Source organism: Sylvia atricapilla, chromosome 5, assembly GCF_009819655.1.
Source record: "Sylvia atricapilla isolate bSylAtr1 chromosome 5, bSylAtr1.pri, whole genome shotgun sequence".
Taxonomy (NCBI): domain Eukaryota; kingdom Metazoa; phylum Chordata; class Aves; order Passeriformes; family Sylviidae; genus Sylvia; species Sylvia atricapilla.
This window is the reverse complement of record NC_089144.1, coordinates 43,022,934-43,047,760: the sequence shown is the minus strand read 5'-3', so window position 1 is coordinate 43,047,760 and position 24,827 is coordinate 43,022,934. Positions and strand designations below refer to the sequence as shown.

General features: G+C 36.1%; 1 protein-coding gene across 1 annotated transcript; it reads left to right on the top strand.

Annotated features, from left to right (window-relative positions):
- Window positions 1-2,191: 2,191 nt before the first annotated feature.
- EPYC (epiphycan) lies at window positions 2,192-19,568 on the top strand. Its single transcript, XM_066318751.1, has 7 exons — window positions 2,192-2,359; window positions 9,767-9,913; window positions 12,572-12,686; window positions 15,504-15,662; window positions 16,260-16,462; window positions 17,895-17,990; window positions 19,233-19,568. The coding sequence occupies exons 1-7, from the start codon at window positions 2,192-2,194 to the stop codon at window positions 19,401-19,403; spliced, it is 1,059 nt and encodes a 352-aa protein (XP_066174848.1). The 3' UTR covers window positions 19,404-19,568.
- The last annotated feature ends 5,259 nt before the right edge of the window (window positions 19,569-24,827 follow it).

The window sequence follows — 24,827 nt, the reverse complement described above, 5'->3', positions numbered from 1 at the left end:
TACTAGTATTTGTTTTATTTTATCATGGTTAATACTGATTCAAAGCTCGCAGATTGTGAAGACTATTTATTTTTTCCTGCATATGTCTTAGTTCCTTCCTGTGAGAGGTGTACATAATCTTCATCAAAATATTTGATCTTATAAGTTCATACTGCAGATGCCAATATTTCTACAGTGCGTTCCAATATATTACATGAAAGGGAAATAGAGACAGGCAAACCCTGCAAATTACTGCAAAAACTATAGCCACATATAAACCTTTTTATTCCACAGATATTTGCTGATTTTGTCTCTATATATATGCAAAATATTAATACTTATCAAGACTTATACCCCTTAAAAATATTTTATTTTTAGGAGTTGTGACATGAAAACAATTTTGCATAGTGAGCAATGTTTTATTTAAGAATTGTTTATTCAGAGGAAAAATTACACCATATATATGTTAGTACTACATTTTGGATTGATAGCTGAATCATCTGGGATAAATGACATGGAAAGGAAAAAGCAAGACCAAAACCAATTCTGTCAAAAATAAGCAGCAGAAAACATAAGACAGACAAAACCCCACTAATTCTAACATACTTGCTTATTTAAAAGATTGATTGTGCTTTTATTATACTTTATTTAATTTTTTAGTGAAGCAGAATACTTTTAGCAATATTGGAACCTAATACTGAAAGGTGAAATTCATCTAAGCTTTCTCAAAGAGAAGATCCAGTGACTCTAGCTTCTTCCAGCAGCAGCTGAAGTCTTTCTGAATAAAGAAAATGAGAGAAAAAAGAACGCCTTGTGTTACTGGCCATCCCCAGAGGAATTTCATGTCCTCATGCCTAAACCAACTTTATAAAGACCTCTTTTCATGAAGCTAAAATTCAGCTCGTTGCTCAGCACATACATTTAAAAAGATCTCATGTATTTTTTATACTTTATTATAAGTAGTTACAATTTTGAAATGAAATATTTAAGAGTGCTTACCATGACATCACATAAGGAGTACAGCTTATTAGATGTATACATTGCTCATTATTATTGTGCTTTTGGTGAAATTAATGTGAGCTGTGGATAAATAGAAGCGTAAGTAAAGAATACTGAATAGAGCCTTGTGTCAGGCATCTTATATGATAACAGGGAATGCATCTCTTACAAGGAAAAGGGAATGAATGAAGACTAGTGCTCAAGCCTAGCACGAATTTTTTACCATTTTACAAAATTTTGGGACTTTAAATAGGTGATAATTCAATTCTATAGAATTTTAAATGGGTGAGAATTCAATTTTACAATTCTATTTTCCAAGGATAACAGGTGAATTCACTACAACCACAATTTTTCACTACTTTAAAAAACGTGTTGATTGAATAATGACGGAATTCAGAATACTGGCTCTACTGTCCACGGGGCTATGGAGGATATCTTTTTATTTTGTGCCCAAGACTGTTGCAAAAAGTATGATGCAAATGTGCCACACCAATTAAAATTATGTTCTGACAAAACAACTAGCAAGTGAAAAGTGTTTTGATTATGCTTATCCAGAAATAGCAAAGTTTCTAATGTTTTCTAATGAGTGGGGGGAGTGGTGTAGGTTGGTGGTTTGGGGTATTCTTTGTTTTCTGTGGGGTCTTTGGGGTTTGTGTTTTCTTTTTCTTATGGGGGTGGGTTGGTTGGTTTTTTTATTTTTTTTTTGTTTGTTTGTTTTTGTTTATTTGATTGGTTCCATTTATTTTTTTTATAATGGAGGAGAGATATAATGTTACACTGTTATACATCCCAGAATATAATTTAGTGTGATAAAGACAAGTAATATAATAATTTATCTTTTCTCTAGTTTCTCGAAAGTTCATATCTAAGTGCAATGAAAATAGATAAAGTTAGATGAAAGGGAAAAAGTACCATTCCGACTCTTTCTCATTGAAGTCCATTTATTTTTACACCAATAAAATTCAACAGGTCTTTTCTAAATTATATGACTGTGAGTATGGCCAAAGCAGTCTGCAGAATTCTTAGATCTAGGGACTCTTCACAAAGAAAACAACTGAGTTACCATAAATAAATATAAAATATTAATCAGAAATATTTTGGGGTGTTTATATATAAATACTGTATTTGTGACATTAAATAGTCATAGATTCCATGTCAATACCATAGTACCTACAATCTGTCCATTTTCTTCTCTTTCAGAAAAGAAAGCAGAATGCAGACCTTTGTAAATGTTTTTCTGGGATTTTTTATCTTTGAGTCTGTAGGAGCTGCCCCTATCAGTGGTAACATAATTTATGATTCTGAGTTCTATGACATACCACTTGGAGAGCTGCCTCATCCATTTGCCTATGATGAAAACAAGCAGTCTGACCAAGCAGAGGTAATTAGAACTTAATTTATTCTATCTTTCCAAAGTGCATAAATGGAGTAGTTACTAATCAGTTTTTCTTCGCCATGAAAGTATTTATCAGACAAATCTACTTATGTGGTTTCTATTGTCTTCACAGTTCATTCACTTTTTCCCTAACCTTCAAACACTGCCAAAATATATTCTGATTGAGGTTTTATTTGTGTCAGTCTTTAAGAGTAGGTGAAAGGTACCATGCTTTCCTCAGGTCTCCATGCAATTCCACAAATTCTGTTGGAGGTCATTGTTGTGATTTCTCTGTCTGGGTGATGCACAGAGGCAGTGGAGACAGGATTTTCAGCATTTCCCATTAAACAAAGTTGTAAAATTCTGTTTCCTTAAGTTTATGTTCAGTACAAGTATTTCAGGCTATAAATGCTAATGCTTTCTATTGCTGTTAGGAAAGTGACAGAAGGAAGAAAAAAGAAAGAGAAACCATTTGAATTTAAACACAGGGAAGTAAGAAAAATTACTGAAGAAAACCTTTTGAAATTCTGATACAGTATGAGCCGGTAAGGTATGTTGCCTGTAGAAGCAAGGGACTCCACTTGACTTAAATGCTTCCTTCCTCTTCTACAGCCCTTTATTTCTTTACACTTACTAAAATGCTACATTATTTCTATTCTCACCCTGCTGATTAGACATCCACACTACTTCTCTGAAGGTTATATAAGCGCTCTGTGATTCAGGATTGTGTGTGATAGAAGTTGAGTCAAAAATACAGCATTGAAATAATATGGTATTTTCATTTTTTATACATAATATTTTAACACTTTTTAAATGTAATGAATAATTCATTAAAATGCAATTATTTGAAAGATTCATGATTACAACAGGAAGGATGGGAGATATATTTTCATCAATGTGAGACAGAAATTGTATAACAGTTTTGAAATCAAAGGACAAAGACAATTTAAGAATAACTATATTCCAAAACAGGAGAACTGTAGAGATAAAAATAATGTTAAAGTTAGCACTAAGATCAGAACCTTATAATTTGTAGGAAATAAAGTTTCAGTGTCTAAGAGGGATTGATAAGAATTTTGCTGTAAGGAACTTACCTTGCCTTTGGCATGTTTGTTTGCGCCACTCTTGTGCTCTACTTGATCCTACTTGAGCTTGCTTTCCTGATAAAGTCACTACCAATTTTAGTTGCTGTGCTCTATTTCATGTTGGTTCATAAACCACAGTTTCTGTCTCTCTTTGCTCTTAGAAATGAAGCCTTTATCATTCCTACAGAAACTACTTTCTTCCCAGAAATGGAAAATGTTATTTTGAATGTGCCTCATGGTTGAGTTTTTCTCATTTAAACAAATTTCTTAGTAATGCATTGAATTCTCCTGTGCTGTGCTCTTTCTGTGAGGTCCTATAACACCAAAACATGAGATGGCCCTTTCCAAGTTTATGAGTGAAGGATAGAGATAAAGAAAGGCTTTAGGTGTTGTTTTCAGGCTGAAAGGAAATTCAGGAGGACTGATGTTACACCCAACAAGAAAAGATACAAGACATCCCAACACAGGTTGTTTTCTTTTTAGAAGGCATGGAATGGGCAGAGTCAGGGTAAACTGGCAGCTTCTTTTCCAGAGCAGGATTATCTTCCATTGCTGCGCTCTTCAGACAGGCTTTTTAAAATTCATCCAGTGAAGCCCATCCATCACAGCAGTTGAACAGAGTTTTGCTTTGCATATGGATGGACCTCCCTGTGAGAGCCTTTTTTGGTATAAGTCTAGCCAAAATAATTTTTTTTTTGCTTACATTCCTAATACCATGTACCACCCAAGAGAATCCTAAGCATTCATAGTTCCTCATATCCCAGGAGATATAAGTGGTCAGTACTGTAGAAATCAAGAAAATTTTATAGATATGTCAGTGTACTGTTTGATAGGCCATGTCAGTCTTGAAAGTTATATTTTAATCTGAATATAATTGATGTCCCCAAATTTTAAGCAGAATACATTTCATTTCTTAATTCTGGATATGACTTTATTGCTTAAAATCTTGTTGATATAATGATGTGAACAGCACAAGTGGGTCTATGTGCAAAATCCAATATTTATTCAAGGTCACAGGTTAGTTTTTATTATGCATAGTTTACATGATGAGCAATACCACAGAGGCCCAGACAAACAGGAAGCCTTCAACAGATCTAGCCTGTGTGCAGTAACTCTTTAAGACTTGAATTTCCCTTTAGAGAGCTTTGAATCGTGTCTTCAGACTTCTGAAATGGTGAAGATAAGATTCAAATAACATTTTCTGTTGTACAGTAAGATTTTCAACGTAAGATTTTAAATGTAATTGTAAATGTAAGATTTTAAAATTCAGTTATATGCAAATGGAATCATTTTTTTCACCCATTTTTAGACTCATTGGCAAAATGCAAACTTTACGAAGGTTGTATATCCAACTGATTTACAGGAGGTCCAGGAGACTGACCAGTTCTAGCACTTAAGATACATTTAGTGTTCTACTGCTGTTAATTGCAATGTCAATTAATCATATGTGCACCTCTAGGAGTTAAACTAAAGCATCTGTGTCCACATGTCGTTTTCCAGACCATAAGGTACTGTAATCACACATCTGATGTATAATCACTGAAGTGAGGAAATATCTACAGGTAATTAGAAAGGGATTCTTTCCACTCGTTCTGTCTGGTTAAAAATTAGGCTTGGCATCCCAAGACCATGCTCCAAGACAATTATGAATCATTCTCTTAGGATATCTGTTGAGGTGGGTTGACCTTAGCTGGCTGCTTATGACCATCAAGATGCTTTCTCCCTCCCACTTCTCAGAGAGACAGGCGAAGAAATTAAGGTTAAAAAACTTGTGAGTTGATATATAGGCAGTTTAATGAAGAAAGACAAAGGTTGCAAGCAGAAGCAAAAGGAAAGAAAAGACTTATTCTCTACTTCCCATGAGCAGGTGAGGGCCAAACACTTCCAGGGAAGTAAGACTTGAGTATGTGCAGGAGGTGCTCCTGATGACAAACCTGTAAATAATAAAGCCTACCCCCTTGCCCTTGCTGCCTCCTTTCTCTCAGCTTTTATTGCTGACAAAATGCCATATTGAATATATATCCCTTTGCTCAGCTTGGGTCCCCTGTTCTGGTTGTATCCCTACCTTACTGGTGAGAGGGAATGTTGGAGAGTCAGCCTTGGTGCTGTGCCAGCTCTGCTCAGCAGTCGCTGAGCACTGGTGCATTAACAACACCTTTTCAGCTGAAAACACAAAGCACAGCACTGAGGGATGCCATGGGGAAAGTCAATTCCATCCCAGCCTGACCCCATGCACCTATCTGCCTCAAATAACTTATGATGAACCACAGACATCTGTTTCAGACTTAGTATGAGAATTTCATGTTAATACAGTTAACTAAGAGTGACTGGGTCCAAGTTTCTGACTTCTTTGCTACTTCTCCTACTCTGGAAATATTGTTTCTTATATGTTTCTGAAAACATTTCTAGATAATGGCTCTTGATATTCTTTCACTTTAAGTCTATTTTTGTCAGAGATTCTAGAATAATCTTAAGATTGGAAAAGGTTACTAAATGTATACATGGAATACTTTTTTAATGCAAATATTCGCATGGGGGAAGCAATTTCAACTGTGAATTACTTGGGAGAATTATATTGAATCCTCAATCTAAGCTATGTATTGTCATGTGTTAGGTGACACTATAGATTATAAAATCGGTGGCTTCCAACAACTCAGGTTAGTGAGACACAGAAGACTTAGCTAATGCTTTGCATCCAAATGGAGATTATTACCGAAAAAACTGTAAGTAATATATCACTCAGAAATAAAACGTGCATCAAGACATTAAGATAGCAGTATCAACTCTTTCACAGATAATGGCTAAAAAGGCAGTGTAAAAGAAAAGCCTATTATCAAGGAATGAATTCCAAGGTCCTCAAGGAGAAAAATATAGCAAAGAAATGTCACTGAAAGAGTATAAGCTTTCTGTTGAATTTATCTTCTGGCAGTAACAATAATATAAACATGAGCTGATGTATCTTCCCTTTTCTTTACAGTTCATTAGTCTTTTGAATTAATATTTTTATCATGATAGAGTCCAGAGGTCACAGTCAAGATTGGGTCTCCCAACTCCTCTGAAAGCATACACAAAGAGAGATTTCCTTCTTTGAAATTAATAGAATCAAACCAGGCTCTCGGAGGAATTCTTGTGTGAGCTTCTCACTTTTCCCCTCTTTGAAACTAAAACTTTGTTTGGAAAAAGTGTGAGAAAAACTGATTGTGGAGACAGATTCTTATGTACATCAGCTACTAATGCCTAATAAAATGGCACTACAATTTTATCACAGTGTCTGTTAAAGATAATCAGTCATTTTTTCTTTAGGCAGGAAAAACTAAGTCTGAAAAATAAGAAGTAAAAATATAGGAACATCAGAAAAGTATTTTCATTTCTAAGATAGGCTATCAGTGAGGCTGAAAAGCAAGGGAGCACTTAATTAAGAATGGTTAAGAGTGGCCTAGCACTAAATAAGCAGAAAAGGAAGGGAGTTAAATACAGATGGGTCTGGATCTGTTTACACAAAATAGGTGAGCTATAAAGTATGATTCACAAAACATTTAGAAACACTGTGAAAACCTAATATTTGATGGATTTTGATTAGCATTAGTTCACAGCTTGTTGAATTTGAATCAAAATAATAGTAGGGCATTTTGTTGCCTGCGTAAAGCTCAGAGCTTGGGCTCCACACTCACATTTGCTCATACCTGTGCGCATACACACAAACTGTCTCTCCTGTTAGGATAGCACACACAAAGAGGAACCACATGAACAAGAACTCACTCTTGCCATTCTGCAGAGTTGAGAGAGACTTACACTGCTGTTCCTATCTTTGTCATAGGTATCTGATTAAATAAGACACTTCAAAGTGGATATACAATGACTTCTCAGAATATACATTTTTCATTGTATATACTTTTCATAGAAAGAATATACTTTTCATTGTATACATTTTTAAGAAACCCTATTAATTGGTACAAGTAATGTACAAGTCAGCTACATAATTGATAGAAGACTCAAACCTATCATTTGAAGTATTATCCCCAAATAGGATTTTTTCTCATTTTTCAGAAAACTGTTGACATAAGCTCTTGTTATTCACTTGTCTGCAGTGACTAATAGTTCTATTTCTTTTTAAGATAGAACAATAGGAGAAAAGGAGTCTTTAAATGCAAAATTCAAGAACAAGTATAGGCCACTTTTGGAAAGGAAAACAAACCTCCCTGCCCATGGCAAGTGGGTTGGAAATATATAATTTTTTTATTCCCATCCAACCCAAACCATTCTGTGATTCTATGAATAACTTCTACCATAATTTGAGATTTTTTGTAAGCCTTTGGTAGTTTCAGAACAGCTATGGGAGAAATCAGTTCCTTTTGATGGGTCATTGTGTGGAACAACGGTCCCTTCAAGGTTAAAATGTCTTTTTTTAAGTTTTAAAATTTTATTTGTTTAAGAAATGCATCTTTTGCAATAAAAGAAACACTGAAACAGAACACACTTCTCAGTCTCCTGTGGATTTAAACTTATCACAAGTAATACATCAGCTTTGATCCTAAAAGATGCAGATATAAAATAAACATATAAAAAAGACATATAAAATAAACTTCTGAGCCTTTTCTAGTCTTTTGTTTGTCTCGCCTCCTTTACTGTCAGTGGTGAGATACAGATACCTAAAGAGCCCACCTTAAAAGGAATTTCTGTAGCCAGTGTCTGGAGCTGCTTTTCAGAAGTTTTGTCTCATTCTGTACTGACTGTGAAGCAATGATAATATAAAATAAATATCCAGCCTATGGAAGGCAAGTTGCAAGTTGGATTTTACCAATTGCATTTTATCATTTACTGTTGTGTTCTGATTTCTGCATTCTAGATTTTTGTTACTTCCTGATCTGAAAGTGCCTCTGAATTGGCCAGCCACACTAAGAACTTCCATTAGAAAATGGAGTCGCATTGGATAAATATAGGATGAGGAAAAATGTAGGTACTCCATGCAATCCTAGGAAAGATACCAACTATCCTTTGGCATGCTCTGGGACTAATCTGCACTGGTATTTTCTAAAACTCTTGGTTGATTCCAAAGACAGAGTAGAGTAACTATTAACCACATAGATACCTAAAGATAGGTGATGTGATACCCCTTCAGTTTTTTTATGTCATGTATTAAAACTTTCTTGGAAGGCAGATTATTATCTGAAGACTTGTAGCTATTGGCAAAGAGAAACATAGTTTATTGTATTTCTCTACAATACTCTTTCTGCTTTGTGATTTTTCACAAAGCATATTTCTAAAAGTATCAAATGAAATACAAATCCACTCCCTGCCTAATTCTAGGTTCCCTCCAAAAAACTCTATGGAAAATAATGTCATTAAGTGATATACAATAATTTAGGTTTCAATTTTTTTTTTTTAGTAAAGTCCAGTTGCCAAAAATAAACAAACATCTGAAAGATGAGAGATTATTCTGTACAGTACAGTACATAGTCCAAGAAACATCTTTGTCTTGTTACAATCTCGCATGATTTATCCAACTTGTAAAAGATACAAAGCTGTATGGATCAGATGACCAGTAATGGGAAACAGACTTTTACCTTTAGGTCACTGGTTAAAGTCCAAGTTATGTACAGCAAGAAAATCCTGCTCATGCTCTGGGTCTGGTATGTAAAGCACATATATCAATGAACTCCTACACTGTTACAAGTACAAAAATTTGCAACGTCATTAAGTTAATGTCAATAATTTTAATTTTCTTATGACACTCACAACTGCAGGAGACTAAATAGATAACGCTAACTACTTGGAAGAGTTTCCCTAAACCCCAGACTTAGTGCATTTGCAGGGAAACTGCGGGGAGACTTTCACCTGTGCATCAACAAATGTAGATAACATCCTACAGTAAGAAAGAGATAACAGTGTAGAAATGGAAGTGCTAGAGGTTAACACCTCTGCTTTGCTACCCAACAACTACAGTGACTATTCAACTAAGAACTCTCAGAAAGCACAAAGTAATCACAAATCCCAAAATAGTACATCCCATAAAGAATGGCCTGAAATATGCAGAGAGGTGGCAGTCAGCGTAGATGACCCAAATCCCATAACAAGTGAAAGGAAAATTATCTTTGGTCTGAAGCCTATTTACAGAGCCTCTTCTCCAGAATAATGCATTCAGTAGAACAAGAATTGTATATGAAGATATTAACAGATCTTAAGATCTCTGGATTTAATTCCAAAGTTCTGAAGAGGGATTCTTATCTGATTTCTACAAATCCGGTGAAGAAGTAGACAGCATGTGCAAGAACTTTAGGGCAGTACGAACCTGGGTCAATAAAAGTCTGGAATGTATCTTTCCCTCTAGGCTTCCTCCATTCGGAGAACAGCTGTCCCATTTCCTTTGTTCCCAAAGCCTTCTTTTGATTTGTCCCCAAGTCCATTCCTGGTTAAGCTGTCTACTGTCAGTGCAGCAGATGGTAACATTGTGTATCTGTCTGCACAAAATGCCAAGGTACATCCTTACTCTTTCTTACATCAACTCAAGTTATTCAGTTCAGCTGAAGGTCATCTTGCTCATTTGATTACCTTGCATTTTGTGAGGTTGTGACCTTGGTAACTGTATTGGGGCATTTTTATCTATAAACTCTAATTAGTAATAGTATCTGTGGCTTAGTAGAATACAACTAAAGAATATACAGAAAACCTAAGATGTTCTTAGTCAAAGTCTGAGCCTGTGTGGTTCAGAGTGCTTACTGGTTTTTTATTGTTTTCATGTTTTCTGTCTTCAGTGAAACTAATTGATATAAAATATCTGAACCTATTGCCATTATATAACCTAAACCAAATTATTTGTGTACAAAAAAATAATTAGGTAATTATTTAGATGTTCTAAGGCAATCCAGGATCATAATGCTTAATACTGCTTGTAATGATATATAGCTATGCTGCAGGATAGTCTATTATGTGATGTAAAGCTTTTTTTTCCAAAATTTTCACAGTTCATAGAATCAGAATTATTTTGGTTGGAAGGGATTAAAATCTTCTACTTCCAAACCCCCTGCCATGGGTAGGGACACTTTCAACTAGCCCAGGCTCAAAACCCCATCCAACCTTGCCTTGAGCAAGGGAATCCATAACTTCTCTGGACAACCACATCCAATGCTCCAGCACCCTCACAGTGAAGAATTTAATAATATGCAAAATTTTCAGTTTCAAGTTCCCCTTGTCCTATCACTACATGTCCTTCCAAAAAAATCTCTCTCCAGCTTTTTTGTAGGTCCCCTTTAGGTACTGAAAAGCTAATATAAGGTGTTCCTAGAGCATTCTTTTCTATAGACTGAACAAGCCAAACTCTCTCGGCCTGTGTTCATCTTCCTTTGGACTTGCCCCATGTCCTCCTTGTGCTGAAGACTCCAGAGCTGAATGCAGTACTGCAGGTGGGGTCTCACAAGAACAGGGTAGAAGAGCAGAATCATATCCCTTGAGCTGCTGGTTACATATGAAATATATATACACATACAAAGAGATTCAAATAGAGATCAAATACAGCAAAGCTTTGCCTGTGCTTGGAATCCAGATGTTAGGTGTTTTAGTTCCTTTAACTCCTATAGTCTACATACAAAATCAAGATTTAAAAATTCCGACTTTTTGGCCAGTCTGGATGAAGTTCCTTTTAACCTGTCTTTTACAATTAGAATTTATGAACACCTCTGTGATTGATTTACAACTTGTACTTCACGGAGTACACAAAGAAAACAGTAGCTGTTGGATGGTCTCAGAAAAGGAGATGCTTGATCAGGTGAAAGAATCGAGATTCAATAGTTCTGCAGTAGTGTTGTGTTAGAAAGCCATAGTGGATGAAAACTGAAGCAGAATTTTGGGCTTTGGTGCCTTTGCACTCAGAATAATGATACTGTGACAAAATTCCTATATTTGGCTGTGCCTTAGAAGAAAATAAGGACTGTTAACTGCAGCACAAGCGTGCAGTGCCCACAGGGTTAAATGCATTACGTACATTTTTAACAGCACCTCAGATGTGCAAAATTCTATAATGACACTAATGAATTGTTTTGGATTTAAAGAATAAAGAGTGCACTTTCAAAAGGGGCTCTGGCTCCATTGAACAATATTATTGCATGTTGGGAAATGAAGATACAGTAGGAAAGTAACTTGCAAAGATCACACAACTATGTCTGGGTGATAACAGAAAACAACTCTGCCTCTTTGCTAATGCAGAACTCTCTGCAACAAGCCTGGCAAGTCTGCAATACTCTCTTTATAAGTGGTGATGTGATACAAGAGAAATGCTGCATCTTAATTTTTATCCTCAATTGTCATAGAGGAAAATCAGCAGAACGCATTTTTAGAATTAAAGTTAACCTGATAAAAATTACTGCTTTGACTAATTGATTGAAGGACAAAAAAAAAAAAAAAAAAAAAAAAAAAAAAAAAAAAAAAAAAAAAAAAAAAGTTTTCCAGTTCCACCCAAGGATCTTCCAAATTTTATAAGTGTTTTAAAACCAAGGTTTTATCCGGTATTTTTTATCTATATCAATTTTTTTCATATTACATAATACAGCTACTAATGAATATAGTTAATCAGTCTTTAATGTATTAGAAAGTTCTATGTGAAGTAGGAGTTCAGAATTATTTAGTAATATTTTTAAATCAAGTTAGTGTTCTAAGCAGAGTCTGCACAGTTATAGTGGATTTGGATTTATGGTGGTACAATTTACAATTTTATGATTAATGACTTGCACCTGTTTGATATTTCACAGCAAATTTTCATTTTTTCACACACCTGTTTATCAATTTTTATCACAAATCTAATTTATCTTCAAATAAATATTGCAAAGTAATTTTTCTAGTATATATTCTCAGTATTGAAGTATACGTATGTGTGCATACATAAAAAAAACATTCAAAACACTGAGATAAAAACTAAATAAATATGTTGAATTTTCAGGTATTGTTTATATACCATTAGAATTCATTATAGGTCCTGGATAAAAATGCAGCTCAAGCACTAAACCTCAGAAAATATATGACCTCTAGTGGGAGAATATGAATAACTGGAAGAGAAACAGCTTGCAAGGGAAGTAAATAGTAACATTTCTTTCTCATTTTCCCTAGAGAGATACTGGGACAGAACTATCTTCAGTAATTCGAGAGTTATTCTTCTGCACCATTGACAGAAGAAACTGAGGATGAAGCATCAACGCCAAAATTAGTTGATGGATCTTCAGCACAGGGGTCAGGTGTTCTTGGACCCCAGACTCAAGATGGTTAGTAGGAAAGTGAAATTTTTTTGTGTGTATCTTAGATTTGAGCAAGCCCTTTTTTTTTTTTTTTTTTTTTTTTTTTTTTTTTTTTTTTTTTTTTCTGAAAATGAAGTACATATTTTCTGTGTGTCTCATACTGAAGAAAGATGCAACAAGCCTATCTTGAATGCTCCAAAGTGAGTTAGCTGCCTAGTCAAAAGACTTCCATACTATTTAACTGCCAGTGAATATTTACCACTTGAAAATTTGCTGATAGTTGGCAATACTACTTGTTTTTCTATCTTATATTCCAATATTATTATCAACTGTCTTTACTTAAAATGATCTTCTATGCTTTTTATACATGTATTTATACAAAGTATAATTAAAATGTTGAAGAATTTTGACCATGAAAACTACAAACTGAAAAACTTAAGGAAAGAGAGCTACTTAGAAATTTTTAGTGAAAATTATTTTCAATTCTTCTGACTATCTATAGTGAAATAAGAACTTCATAAATCTTGTAGGGGAATGAAAATTGCAAAACATTATCTGTCTGTCTCTCACACAAATTTTGCACTGCTAATTTTTGACATTTGTCCAAAGCTTCTCTAAATTACAGTAGGTAAAGCTCACTAGAGTTATCCATTGCTGTGAGAGGTCTTTGTGCTGTATGGTGATCAACATCCAGTAAGAGGAAAATCCTACTTTTTACTATGCGCAATATTACAGCTGAGTGCCATAGAAGAAAAATTTAATAAAAAAAACCCCAACAAAACAACACAACAAACCCAAGCATAAACCCCAGAGTTCCTGCATCCAAAATTGTGTATTCAGTGAAGTTAATAATTCATAGTCTTATTTTGGTACATACTACAATTGAGCTTAGCCAGGAAAAAATATACAACGTCAAAACAAATAGAAATGGAATAAAAACTTCCCAGGAGATTCCAGAAAAAAAGAAAAAAAAGAGGCTCATACTTTTTTTCAATTTTGAAAATTAAAAGATGTTACAATATGTCCTGTAAATATTATATATAATGAATTCTGCATCTGTCAATATTTTTGAGTTGTGTAAGTTGTGCATCAACTAAAGAAATGCTCAGGAAATGTCCAATATATCAAATCAGATTTCTCTTGTGTCTTTCTTTTTTTAGCAACACATTTTCCTGTCAGATGTTGCTGCATTTGGCCTGGTACTGAATAGAAGACTACATGGCTCAGTAACATTAAGCCAAGCTCATTTTTCTTGTTGATATCTTTTTGAATCCTTCCTCTACCTCTGTTTATTTTCAGTGTCCACCAGACATAGTGGAAAAGTACCACACCTCCAAGATCAGAAATAGGACAGGGCAAAACCCTTTCCCCATACTATGGTACTATATTGAAATATTATGGAAAATATCAGCCATCCTTAACTCTATATTGATTTAGGCTTAGATTTGCTGCAATAGCTCGATGTGTGAATACTTTTTTCCCTGTGTCAGACTTCCTCTCTTCAGCCAATTCAATCTGTACTGTAGTGAAGGTTAGGGAAAGCATGAAAAGGTCCTTATCTCTCCAGAAATTGTACTCCTGGATGTACAAGTAGAGATTATCACATAAAAATAAAGGAGTATTCTGGTTACTGATTCTTTAATCTTGCCTCAAAAGGCACCTGAATAATCCACCAATAACTAGGGCAGATTGAGAAGGCACATCTCTCATGTAGCCACATTGGATCTGGAGGAAAAATGTAGCCCTGATTCCATGCCTGAGGTGTTTTGGTTTTCTGAAATTCTTTTCCCAGGGAATTTTTGGTAAACAGGAGAAATGTTTTTGCAATTGTACCCATGTTATTAATTCCTTTCCCTAGGAGGGACTTCTTGATGTCCCTCTGGTCTGACCAATGTGATTGAAGAGATTTGCCTTTGTTTCACCAATCAAATTGGTCTGTATAGAATAGTATGAAAAAGAGACACATCCCAAAAATAAAGGAGTCATTTTCAGCCTTCTGAATCTAGAATCTGTGTCATTGTAGTGTAAAAGAGCGTCAGAAAAACTAATCTGCAAGAAAAACATTCTCATATTCCTGAATTATCCTGCTACTCTATAAGACATAGTATATATCCTACAAAAGCAAACCATCCTATCTGCTACAAGGAGGAAGAAAAAATGAAATAGAAAAGTATTTCTATGGGATTAAAAGCTGATAAACAGATATGCTCATTTATACTCATAATCAAGGAAAAGGTGTATCAAAAAGTCAGTGTCACAAGAGTTACTATCCTGTTATTAAAATTGTTAGAGGGATTATGCCTCTGCCTGAATTAAGGTGCAAAGGAGACTATACGCCAAACCCTGTAAGATGGATTTTATTTAGTAGTAAATATGAGGGAGAGAGAGAGAGGTAGAAAGGAATATAAAAAGGGAGGCAGAGGAGAGAAGGAGAGTGACAAAGAGACAGATTAAGTAGAAAATATAATTTATCAGCTATTATTCTTCCATCTAGATGGAAGTATACACCATCTAGTATACACCATGCTAGCTTAAGAGGAAATCAACTTCTGGCTGGTTGCTGTCACCAAATATTGTATTACAGTCTGAGAAACAATTTATTAAAACAATTTAATTGTTCTTCTAGGCATAGGAAGTAAAATAAATTCATTTTTTAAATAATTTAATCACTTTAACTCTTGCAGTTACACAATCTGGTGTGTCAAAGCAGAATGAGAAGTGAACTTTACCATAGACATAGTCTGATAATTAGGTGCTTATGTGAGCATTTTATTGTAGTAATTTATGCATGATTTTTATACATGTCCTTTCTAACAAAGTGTTTTCTTTTAAATTCCTTGATAGGTCTTCCCACTTGCCTTTTGTGCACATGCCTAGGGACCACAGTCTACTGTGATGACCGTGAGCTTGATGCTGTTCCACCATTGCCTAAGAAAACCACTTATTTCTATTCACGATATAACAGAATCAAGAAGATCAGCAGAAATGATTTTGCTAACTTAAGTATGCATAGCAGTATCATTGGAATCAACTTTAACTTTTATTATTTCTGGCTCATAACAACCAAAAATATAGTGATATATTTTAATATAATGTTTGATTATCGTAAATTTTACACATAAATGCACATGCATTTTGCTACTTTGGAGCATAAAAGTCCATACATTAGATGCAGATTCTCTGTCAAACTTTTAAATTATTATAAATAACAATGATCCGTGATCTTTTTGCCTCTAGTTGCAATTATCTTTAGAAAAGTAATAAAGCCCCCAAATATTCAGTTTATTTTTTTAATTGGAAAAAGTCTTGAGTGTATTTTATAAAGAAGTCAATATATCAAATTTCTTATATAGAGGAAAGTGTTGAAACAAAGAAATTACAAACAAGGTAGTAGAAAATACATTTATTTTCTTTTAAGTGTCATTTTCCCAAAAGATAATAATTTATAAGATTCCCCAAACACACCAAAATCTTAAAACTCAACTTTGAAATATTTCACTGAAAGATGTGTAAAGAATGACACAGGCAGGGTTGGTTTTTTTTTTATTATTTTCTGGAAATACATTCTTATAAGTCTGTTGTATCTTATTTCTCTGCCAGACCATTTAAAGAGGATTGATTTGACTGCAAACTTCATATCAGATATCCACAAGGATGCTTTCCGAAGATTGCCCCAACTTCAGGAGTTGGTGCTTCGTGACAATAGGATAAGGCAACTCCCTGAGTTACCATCCACCTTAACGTTCATTGACGTTAGTAAGAACAGGCTTGGTCGCAGAGGGATACCAAATGAGGCATTTAAAGTAAGTTTGGGTGTGATGGGAAAATCTTTTCTTCCTCTCTCCAGAGGGTGTGGTTAGAAGTGCAACCTATTCTCATAAGAGAGATAGATCCTCCAGTCCCATAATCATCTTTGTAGCACTCAAATGGACCTGGTCAAGGAGCTCCATGTGTTTCTCTTGTCCTGAGGTGCCTAGAACTTGACACTGCACTCCAGATGTGCCTCACCAGAACTGAGTAAAGGGGCAGGATCACCTCTGTTGACCTGCTGGCAATGCTCTTAATGTACCTCAGGACTCCATCAGCCTTCTTGGCCACAGGAATGGCTGAATTTCAGATGGTTCTTCTTTGCCCATCTCTGCAACCTGTTGGGGTCCTTCTGGAGGGCTGCACAGCACTCTGGGGTATTGGCCAGCTTTGTGTTGTCAGTGAACTTGCTGAGGAGGCATCTGTCCCTCCACCCAAGTCATTGATGAACGTGTTAAAGAATACTGGGTCCAACACTGAACCTTGAGGGACAGCCTTAGTGGCAGAACTCCCACTAGAGTGCCATTGATTATGTCCTTCTGGGATCTGCCATTCAGTCAGTTCTCAATACACCTCATTCTCCACTCTTCCAGTCCACACCTCCTGAATTTGCTAAGAGTATGTTATGAGAGAAAACATCAAAAGCCTTGCTGAAATCAGGGTAGAAAATATTCAGTGTTCACCCCTTATCTGTTTTGAGTTTTGGTTTTTTTTTATTTATTTATTTTAGAAGCAATCAGGTTGGTCAAGCATGATTTACCTTTAGTGAATACATGCTGGCTACTCCTGATCACCTTCTTGGTGAAGATGATCAAGATGGCCTCTGGAATGAGACCCTCCATCCCCTTTCAGGGACTGAGGTGAAGCTGACTGGATAATAGATCCCTAGATCCTCCTTGCCCTGTTTGTAGATAGGGGTGACACTGGCTTACCTCCAGTCCTCAGGCACTTCTCCTGATCCCTGTGACCTTTCAAAGACCGCTGTGAGCAGCCTAACTATGGTGTCTGCCAGCACTCATTCCTCCAACAAGACAAGGGAGAAAATGATTTAACTTTTGAAATTGAATGAGAAATGTCTTTTTAACTGAGGCTTATACAGTTATAATTTGCTTCAACACAATACACTTTTGCAAAATAGAGAAGCCTTGCCACAAAAGGAAACAACATCATCATTAAAATAACATCTTTAATAATTCTCTAGATATTTGAAAAACATTTTTCCGCTTAATTTTAGTCTTATCAGCAACATTCTCAGTCTATGCAAATCAAAGTTCATTACTGTCTTTGAATTTCTGTCTTTTCACCATATCATGTGGAAACAAAATATTTTGCCATCCAGTGGTGTTCATTGCAGTGATAGATTTCACACTTCCCAGAGATTTTCAAATGTGTCAGTCATTTCCCCCTGTTTTATCCATCTTACTCTAGAATCTGGATGAACTGCAGCATCTTTATATTACTGACAATAATTTGGCTCATATTCCATTGCCGCTTCCTGAAAGCCTCCAAGCTCTTCATCTTCAGGTAGGCTACAAAAGCAATGGCTCCTTATATCATGTGCAAATAGTATGCAGAACTGAGAAGGGCAAACATTTGTCTTGAAATGTTTCTTCTTTTTATCCAAAAGTGTTCTTACTTAACAAAAAAGCTATGGGAAACATAAAATTAACTAGAGATTGCAGTGTTTCAAAGAAGTAAAATATGGATCAACTAAGTTTTAGAATTTGTAACACAATATTTTTTCTAAAATCAAATTCTAGAATCACTCTTATCTAATAGTTTCTTTCTGAATTCTTCTTTTTAACCTTTTCCAGCTCTATTTCTTTCCCTTTATCTTCTCTTGTGCTAATTTACAGTTTTGTTCATCAGAGATTTTTATTTATTACATCATACAGAAAAAAACGTTCGGTTTTTTCAGCAATGTAATGTACCTTACATAATTTAACCTCTATCTTTCAGTAACTAAATTTATTGAATCTCTCTGCCTGCCAACTGACTTGTTTTTCACCTATTTGTGCCTATAAATTAAATATTAAGTGCTATGTGCTACAGAAAAAAGTTAGTGAGGTGGACTTTTTTCACACCAATTTTTGACTAGCAAAGGAATAGAGAAGGGAAGAATTTTCAGACAGCCATTATTCTAGGTGATAAATTTTTTAGTCCCAGTTTCCTGAAAATGCTGTATTCCACCAATTCTTTGTTGAGAATGGTTCACTTCAAGAAGGGAGCTCAGTGAATAAAAGGCATGTCAGAGGAATTTAAATCAAAGGAATAAAACCAAAAGCATTCAATTTTCCCAGATGCTAACAGATGTGAGTTAAACTAATGTGAGAGGGCCTGGGGGAAAGAAACTGTCAAATTTTAGAGTTGTACCTTTGCAGGTTGAGGCATATTAAGATGTCAGGATGATAACTATGTTTCTATGATTTTTGGACTGGCCTATCATGGATCAAATTTGTCTTAATAAGGCTCTTCACTACAATATGGAAATGAAAATGCCCTATACTTCTACCAGGCTCCTCCTTTAAAGCCTGTCTCTGCTACATGGTTTGAGTTACTTAGTTTTGAAGCTTTGCACTGGCCAAGAAATTTTCCCCTGCTTGGAAGATTTCTCTGTTGATGACTTGCTGCCAGAATTTGCATCCTTGACTTCAAGCAAGTATCTCTCTAGACACTGAATATACATCTATAAATGGTGTTTCAGAGTAAAATACTTTCAGGTAACTATTCTGATAGCTTCTTTTTTGTTTGCTTGTTTTCTTTCAGAACAACAACATTCAAGAGATGCATGAAGATACTTTCTGTAAAATGAGAGATTTTACTTATGTGCGTAGGGCCCTCGAAGACATCAGACTGGATGGTAATCCCATCAACCTGAGCAAAACACCTTATGCATACATGTGTCTACCCAGATTGCCAGTTGGTAACCTCATCTAAGCTTTGACAGCCGCCAGGACTGTCACATGCTGTAAGAATATCTAAAGACAAATCATTAACTTGCTGCTACATTAATCTAGATGAATTTTTACAATTATCATTGATTTGGGAAATATTTCTGTTAATATAAGAATTAATTACTGAGAAACTGAAAAGATTATGAAATGCTAATCCATTATCTACCCAACTGCAAGTTATTTAGCAAAAACAAGAAAAATACTTTCTTACAAAAACAATGCAAATACCACATTTTAGGTGAGTTGTTCAGATCTAATGTATGAATTCTAAATTTAAATAATTTTACATATAAAGTTTAACTATTACATGGTAAATAAAAAAATTAAAATAAAATATGTATACACAATTGATTATTTATTGGGTTTTATTTTAATTAAGTATTATTCTTTCAGAGATACATCTATTTTTTTACTTCTTTCCTTAAAAGTCCTTTCATCTTGGAAAAGTTCCAGCAATATTCCAAAAAACATTTATTTCAGAAAACAGAATCTTTCCTTGAATCAATAATGAAATATAGAGCTCAAATCTCAACTATCAGATTACCCTCCCATAATCTATATTTTTGCAGCAATAATTTGTCCTTGTAATGTTGATGAGACCCAAAGCTGTTTTCTGTATCTTTGATAAACTTGCCTGACAAATTATGTGGTAATAAAAATCTCACATAATGTAGTCTATTTGAGAAATACTAGATTTTATTCTACATAGAAAATGGCAAAACCCCTCCCTTTGTCATATTTACATAGACAAAATTTTTCAGTTCAATACACTAAAGAGACCAAAGTCACAAATCATGTTGTGGAGCCCAATTTCCAATTAATCGATTCACAAAAAAAAAAAAAAAAAAGTCCTTCTGCTTCACTGTTTAACAGGCTTTTCAGATTAGAAAGATTAGAGAATATCCCTCTTGGGATAATTTGAATAACTCTTCTCCTTTAGTGGAGGAGATTTAATACATTTTTCTAGAGAGAACGCCCCTAGGAAAGATCCAATAGATACAACATAGGTACCTGCTCATTCTGTTCTATGGTGACAAGCAGTGAATAACATCTGCACACCTTCAGTGATAAAGGTTTGATGAACAACTTTGGCAAAAAAAAAAAAAAATCCCTTTAAGCATAACAAATCAACCTAGACAATCTGGTATTTCTTCAATATCTAAGTTCCCTTTCATCTAGCTGAATATATATGCTCATTTAAAGTGTAAATGACAAATTTCTGTTGGGCCAGACAATGGAACCTGTCCACAGAGACCTCACTCTTCACCCTCACTGCAACTTTCTAGAAGTGAACACACATAGAACATCACACAGACTAAAGTCGTCATGGTTTGAGCTGGGAGGAAGGAGGTGAGGTGATGTAAGGACAGGATATGGAGTGATATGATGAAGCAAGAGAGGAAGTAAAAAGTGTTTACTGAGTAGAGACTGGTAATTCTTTTTCTCTCCTGTCTTGCTGAAAGGCAGAGGGAGAGCAGCAAAATTCCAAAAGTCTTAGACCCTAGCTGCATTTAGTCTTACTGTCAAGCCCATACCACATCTGTTTTAGGGAAGATGCATTTCTGTTGGAGACAACAAACCTTGTTAATCATGAAGAGTATGGTGTGCCCAATTATACAAAGAAATATGAATGTTTAGATGTCTGACCTCTAAGCATATTCTATGGTGCGAACCTGCAAAGTCAATGCTGTTTTGCAAGATACTCTCAGATCAAGGACAGCAAGAAAAGGGTATACTGTAAATAAAAAACAGCTATTGTGCTTCAGAAGTTGAGAAATATTAAACGGAATATAATCTCTCTAAACTTTGGCCTGGAAGAAACCTCCAAAAAATCACAAGAGCTCCATCTCTTGTGCAGTGGTCAGCTGTGCTAATCCAATACAGACCTTATTTAGTTGTGGAAATTCAGCCAGGGAGTTCACAGGTTTTGTGTGTATATTTCCCTTTTTTGGGGGGGTGTGTGTGTGTGCTTTCCCTCACCACCATTAGAGTGTTATCAGAGGTAATACAGTTGCTGCTATTCCCACTTCAGATAACAGTTCAGAGGTTAGCAGCAACAATGCCAAGGTTATGTGTTCAAATCATGTATGGGGCAATCTGCTACAGCTTTATACCATTCCTGCCAGACACACACCAAAGTCATGGAAATGAACAGAGCCCTGCCTCTTCAGGGGTTTCTGCCATTTGGCCTCTGCTGGAAAGACAATGTTCTCAGAAAAACTCCTGTTAGTGAATCACAAAAGTAAAACCAGTGCTGATTTAAAAAAAAAAAAAAGATTGCTATTACATTTCATAAATTTTATCTTCAGTGCAGCAGTTGTGTGCTTGACATCTTTTAAGAATGTCTGCAAGTACTATCACAGGAGAAGTTAAGAACTTGTAAATAACTTTTTGGCCTGGGGAACTGAACAGTGCTGGGAGAACATAAGGTGGCTGAAACAGCACAGCTATCTTACCCTTGAGATCTTCTTGGTAAATCCTGTTAACTTAGGCTTTTTGGAGTGATGCTTTCTGCTGCTGGGTTCTGAAGCTGGGAAGCATATAGGGTAACCTCAGCAGCTTTATCCATTGACCAGTACAAATATTCTTTCAGCCACAGAGTCGACTTTGGAGACCCATGAGAATCTCAACCATGTAATTACTTTAAGCTACAGGGAGTTGATTTTAAATGAGTTTCTATTAAAGATCTCACCTGAAAGTAAACCCATGAAGACATGTTCTGCAGAAAGGCTGAAGCTATTAGTGTTCAACAAGGAGACAAGCAATGACATTAAATCAAACTCATAATTGTGATGATTAAGCTACATATCTAAAAGACTTTTTCTTGATGCAGTGAAAATGAAGTGGGAATGTAGTTTGAAAGAAGTTGTATTTACTTAGTCAATATGAATCTCCAGTAAGCCCCTTTGATACCTCACTCAAAACTGATCACAGATAAGGGAGCATTATTAGCTAAATGGGCTGCTAGAGATATCCTTGATTTGTGAAGATCCCCAAAATGCTACAATCTGACCAGGAGATAAAGAAGAACTACAGAACCTTCTATAGTTAATATTACAGGCCACAAAGGTTTCCAAAAAGTTTTTTGGTTAATGAAAGCACTGATCACAAATTGTATCTGGGATAACAACTAGGCTCACCTTGATCAAGAAAAAACTGTGAACCTTTCCTACCTTTTTTTTTTTTTTTTTCCTCAGTGGAGCTGGGCTCAGAACTGTCAGTATTCATAAGCAAAAGCTGTGGCTATCTCTAGACAAAAAGTCCTTAGGAAGATTTTGCTTCACTTATGTACAGCATCAGTTAATAATTTCATGGACCACTACTGCCATCATGTGTTGATAAATAGTGACACTTGAAATCATACCAAAGCCCGACACTAAGGGTAGATGAGACTTGTTGTTACTTGTTTGGTAAACTTGATCGTATGCACATTTTATTTTCTTTTCATCTTTAATGAAAGCTAAAGAAATGGAAAACTCCTTAATAATAAAAACAAAGGAAGATTATGTTAAGTTTTTTTGTTGAGGAGGTTGTTTGGTTGGCTTTGCTATTTTGATTGGGGTTTTTAAATCAACCTAGAAAATTTTTTTAAAAAAGAAGAAAACCTCCTTTTTGTGTACTGTATTGTGAACAAATATGTTATATATTTTTAAAATTCTAATATTTTTCTATGTTTGCATTTAAATAAGTAGATTATAAATGCCATCAGAACTATTTATGTTGCAGGCCATGATACTATACAAATGCTCTAATCGTTAGATACAAAAATGCAGAGTCCTTGATGATACCTCTCAGCAAAAGATAAACACAGTTTCTGGTCTAAATGTTGATATGCATCACTTACTATGAAGCCATAAGCCTGATCTGACAGTATTGGTGGATGGATGGGGAGCCTAAAACAGTAATTACCCACCTATTCCCAGCAACGTAAAATGTGCACACTTCCAAAGACAAACAGCCCCAAAAATCCCATCCCTATCTTTGTGTCGTGAGAATGAGGACACTCTTCTCTTCAACCTAGCTGTCATCTATAAAGCTTTTTCTCTCACCATAACAGACACACTTAAAAATAAAATAAAATAAAATTAAATAAAAAGTTTTAATTTTATTTAGTCCTATCCCTGGCAGTGTTCAAGGTCAGGTTCAGGGTTTTGAGAAGCCTAGTCTAGTGGGAGATGTGCCTGCCCATGGCAAGGAGGTTGGAAATAGATGATCTTTAAGATCCCTTCCAGGCCAAAACATTCTGTGATTCTGTGATTTATTAGTTTTTATTCTGTATCACAAAAAACAACAAGAGAGATGCTCCGATTAGCAACCTGCTGTTATGTAAATATACCATGTATAGAAAATTAATCTTGAGATAAGTCTGGTATCTATCTATCTTTCCACCTTCCACACTGAAAAAGTAGAAATTAATTTCAACAGCTGACATAAAGGGCTGGATGAAGGATTTTGAGTCAGGAGGGCAAGAAAGGCTTTTTGAAGGTGCTGACTTTCTATGCCAGCTTGTGACAGCTGCTTAGTCTCTCCACACCCTTCTTCACCAGGTGCCCAGGACAACTTTCCCTCAGTCAGTCCCATGCGGTGTTGGGAGGGAAGCATGGACCAGGGCTGGTGATGGATTCAGAGCTGGCAATGGTATCAGGGCCAGAGATTGGATTTGTTTTGCCCAGGCCTGGCCTGGGCCTGCAGGGCCCACACGGGAGGGCCTCTATACTGACTGATGGACTGTTCCCTTGTCACCAGCTCCAGGTCACCGCCCAGCACCGCTGCCTCCTCCAGGCAGGGTGGCAAGGCCGTCTGTCATAGAGTCCCCACACGAAGGGCCTCTGCAGGACAGCAGGGTGTCAGCATGGAGAGGGCAAGGCACAAGGCTCCCTCACGGGCCTGCCCGCTGAACACCCACCATGGGGCCATCGCTGCACGACCAGGCCGCAGCTGGAGGCAAAACCGAGCCCAGCGCAGTCCCCCAGGATGTGCCCTGCTGCTGTCTGCAGTCACTGCTGGGCAGAGCAAGAAGGCACAGAAAGGTGAGGACAGGGACAAGACACCAAGGCAGTGCCAGCAAGTACAGGCAAAAGACATGCTCATCGTGCTCCTGTGTAGCAACAGGTCTGGCAGGGGCAGGAGACAACAGCAGGAATGGAAGCACAGGGGCGGAAGGCTCGTTAACGGAGACAATCAACGAGAGCAACAGAAGAGAGAGAAGGACCTCATGGAGCAGGACCCCTGTGCATCTTCCTCAAATGGCTGTGAGAGAGAGGGTGGCCAGCACAGCAGTCCTGTGCATGGACCACAGCAGAAGCAGCCTGGGAAGGCACAGAGGCAGGGTCACGACTGCAGCAGGAATTGGGAGCAACAACCTCGACAGTGCACTGAGCCCCTCCACCAAGACCAGGAAGGTGAG

Bases quoted from the DNA above. Each gene is read 5' to 3' on its own strand.
- EPYC (XM_066318751.1), top strand. From the start codon at position 2,192: ATGCAGACCTTTGTAAATGTTTTTCTGGGATTTTTTATCTTTGAGTCT. The intron at 12,687-15,503 runs GTTAGTAGGAAA...ATTCCTTGATAG, and splicing joins TGGACCCCAGACTCAAGATG to GTCTTCCCACTTGCCTTTTG. The intron at 17,991-19,232 runs GTAGGCTACAAA...GTTTTCTTTCAG, and splicing joins TCCAAGCTCTTCATCTTCAG to AACAACAACATTCAAGAGAT.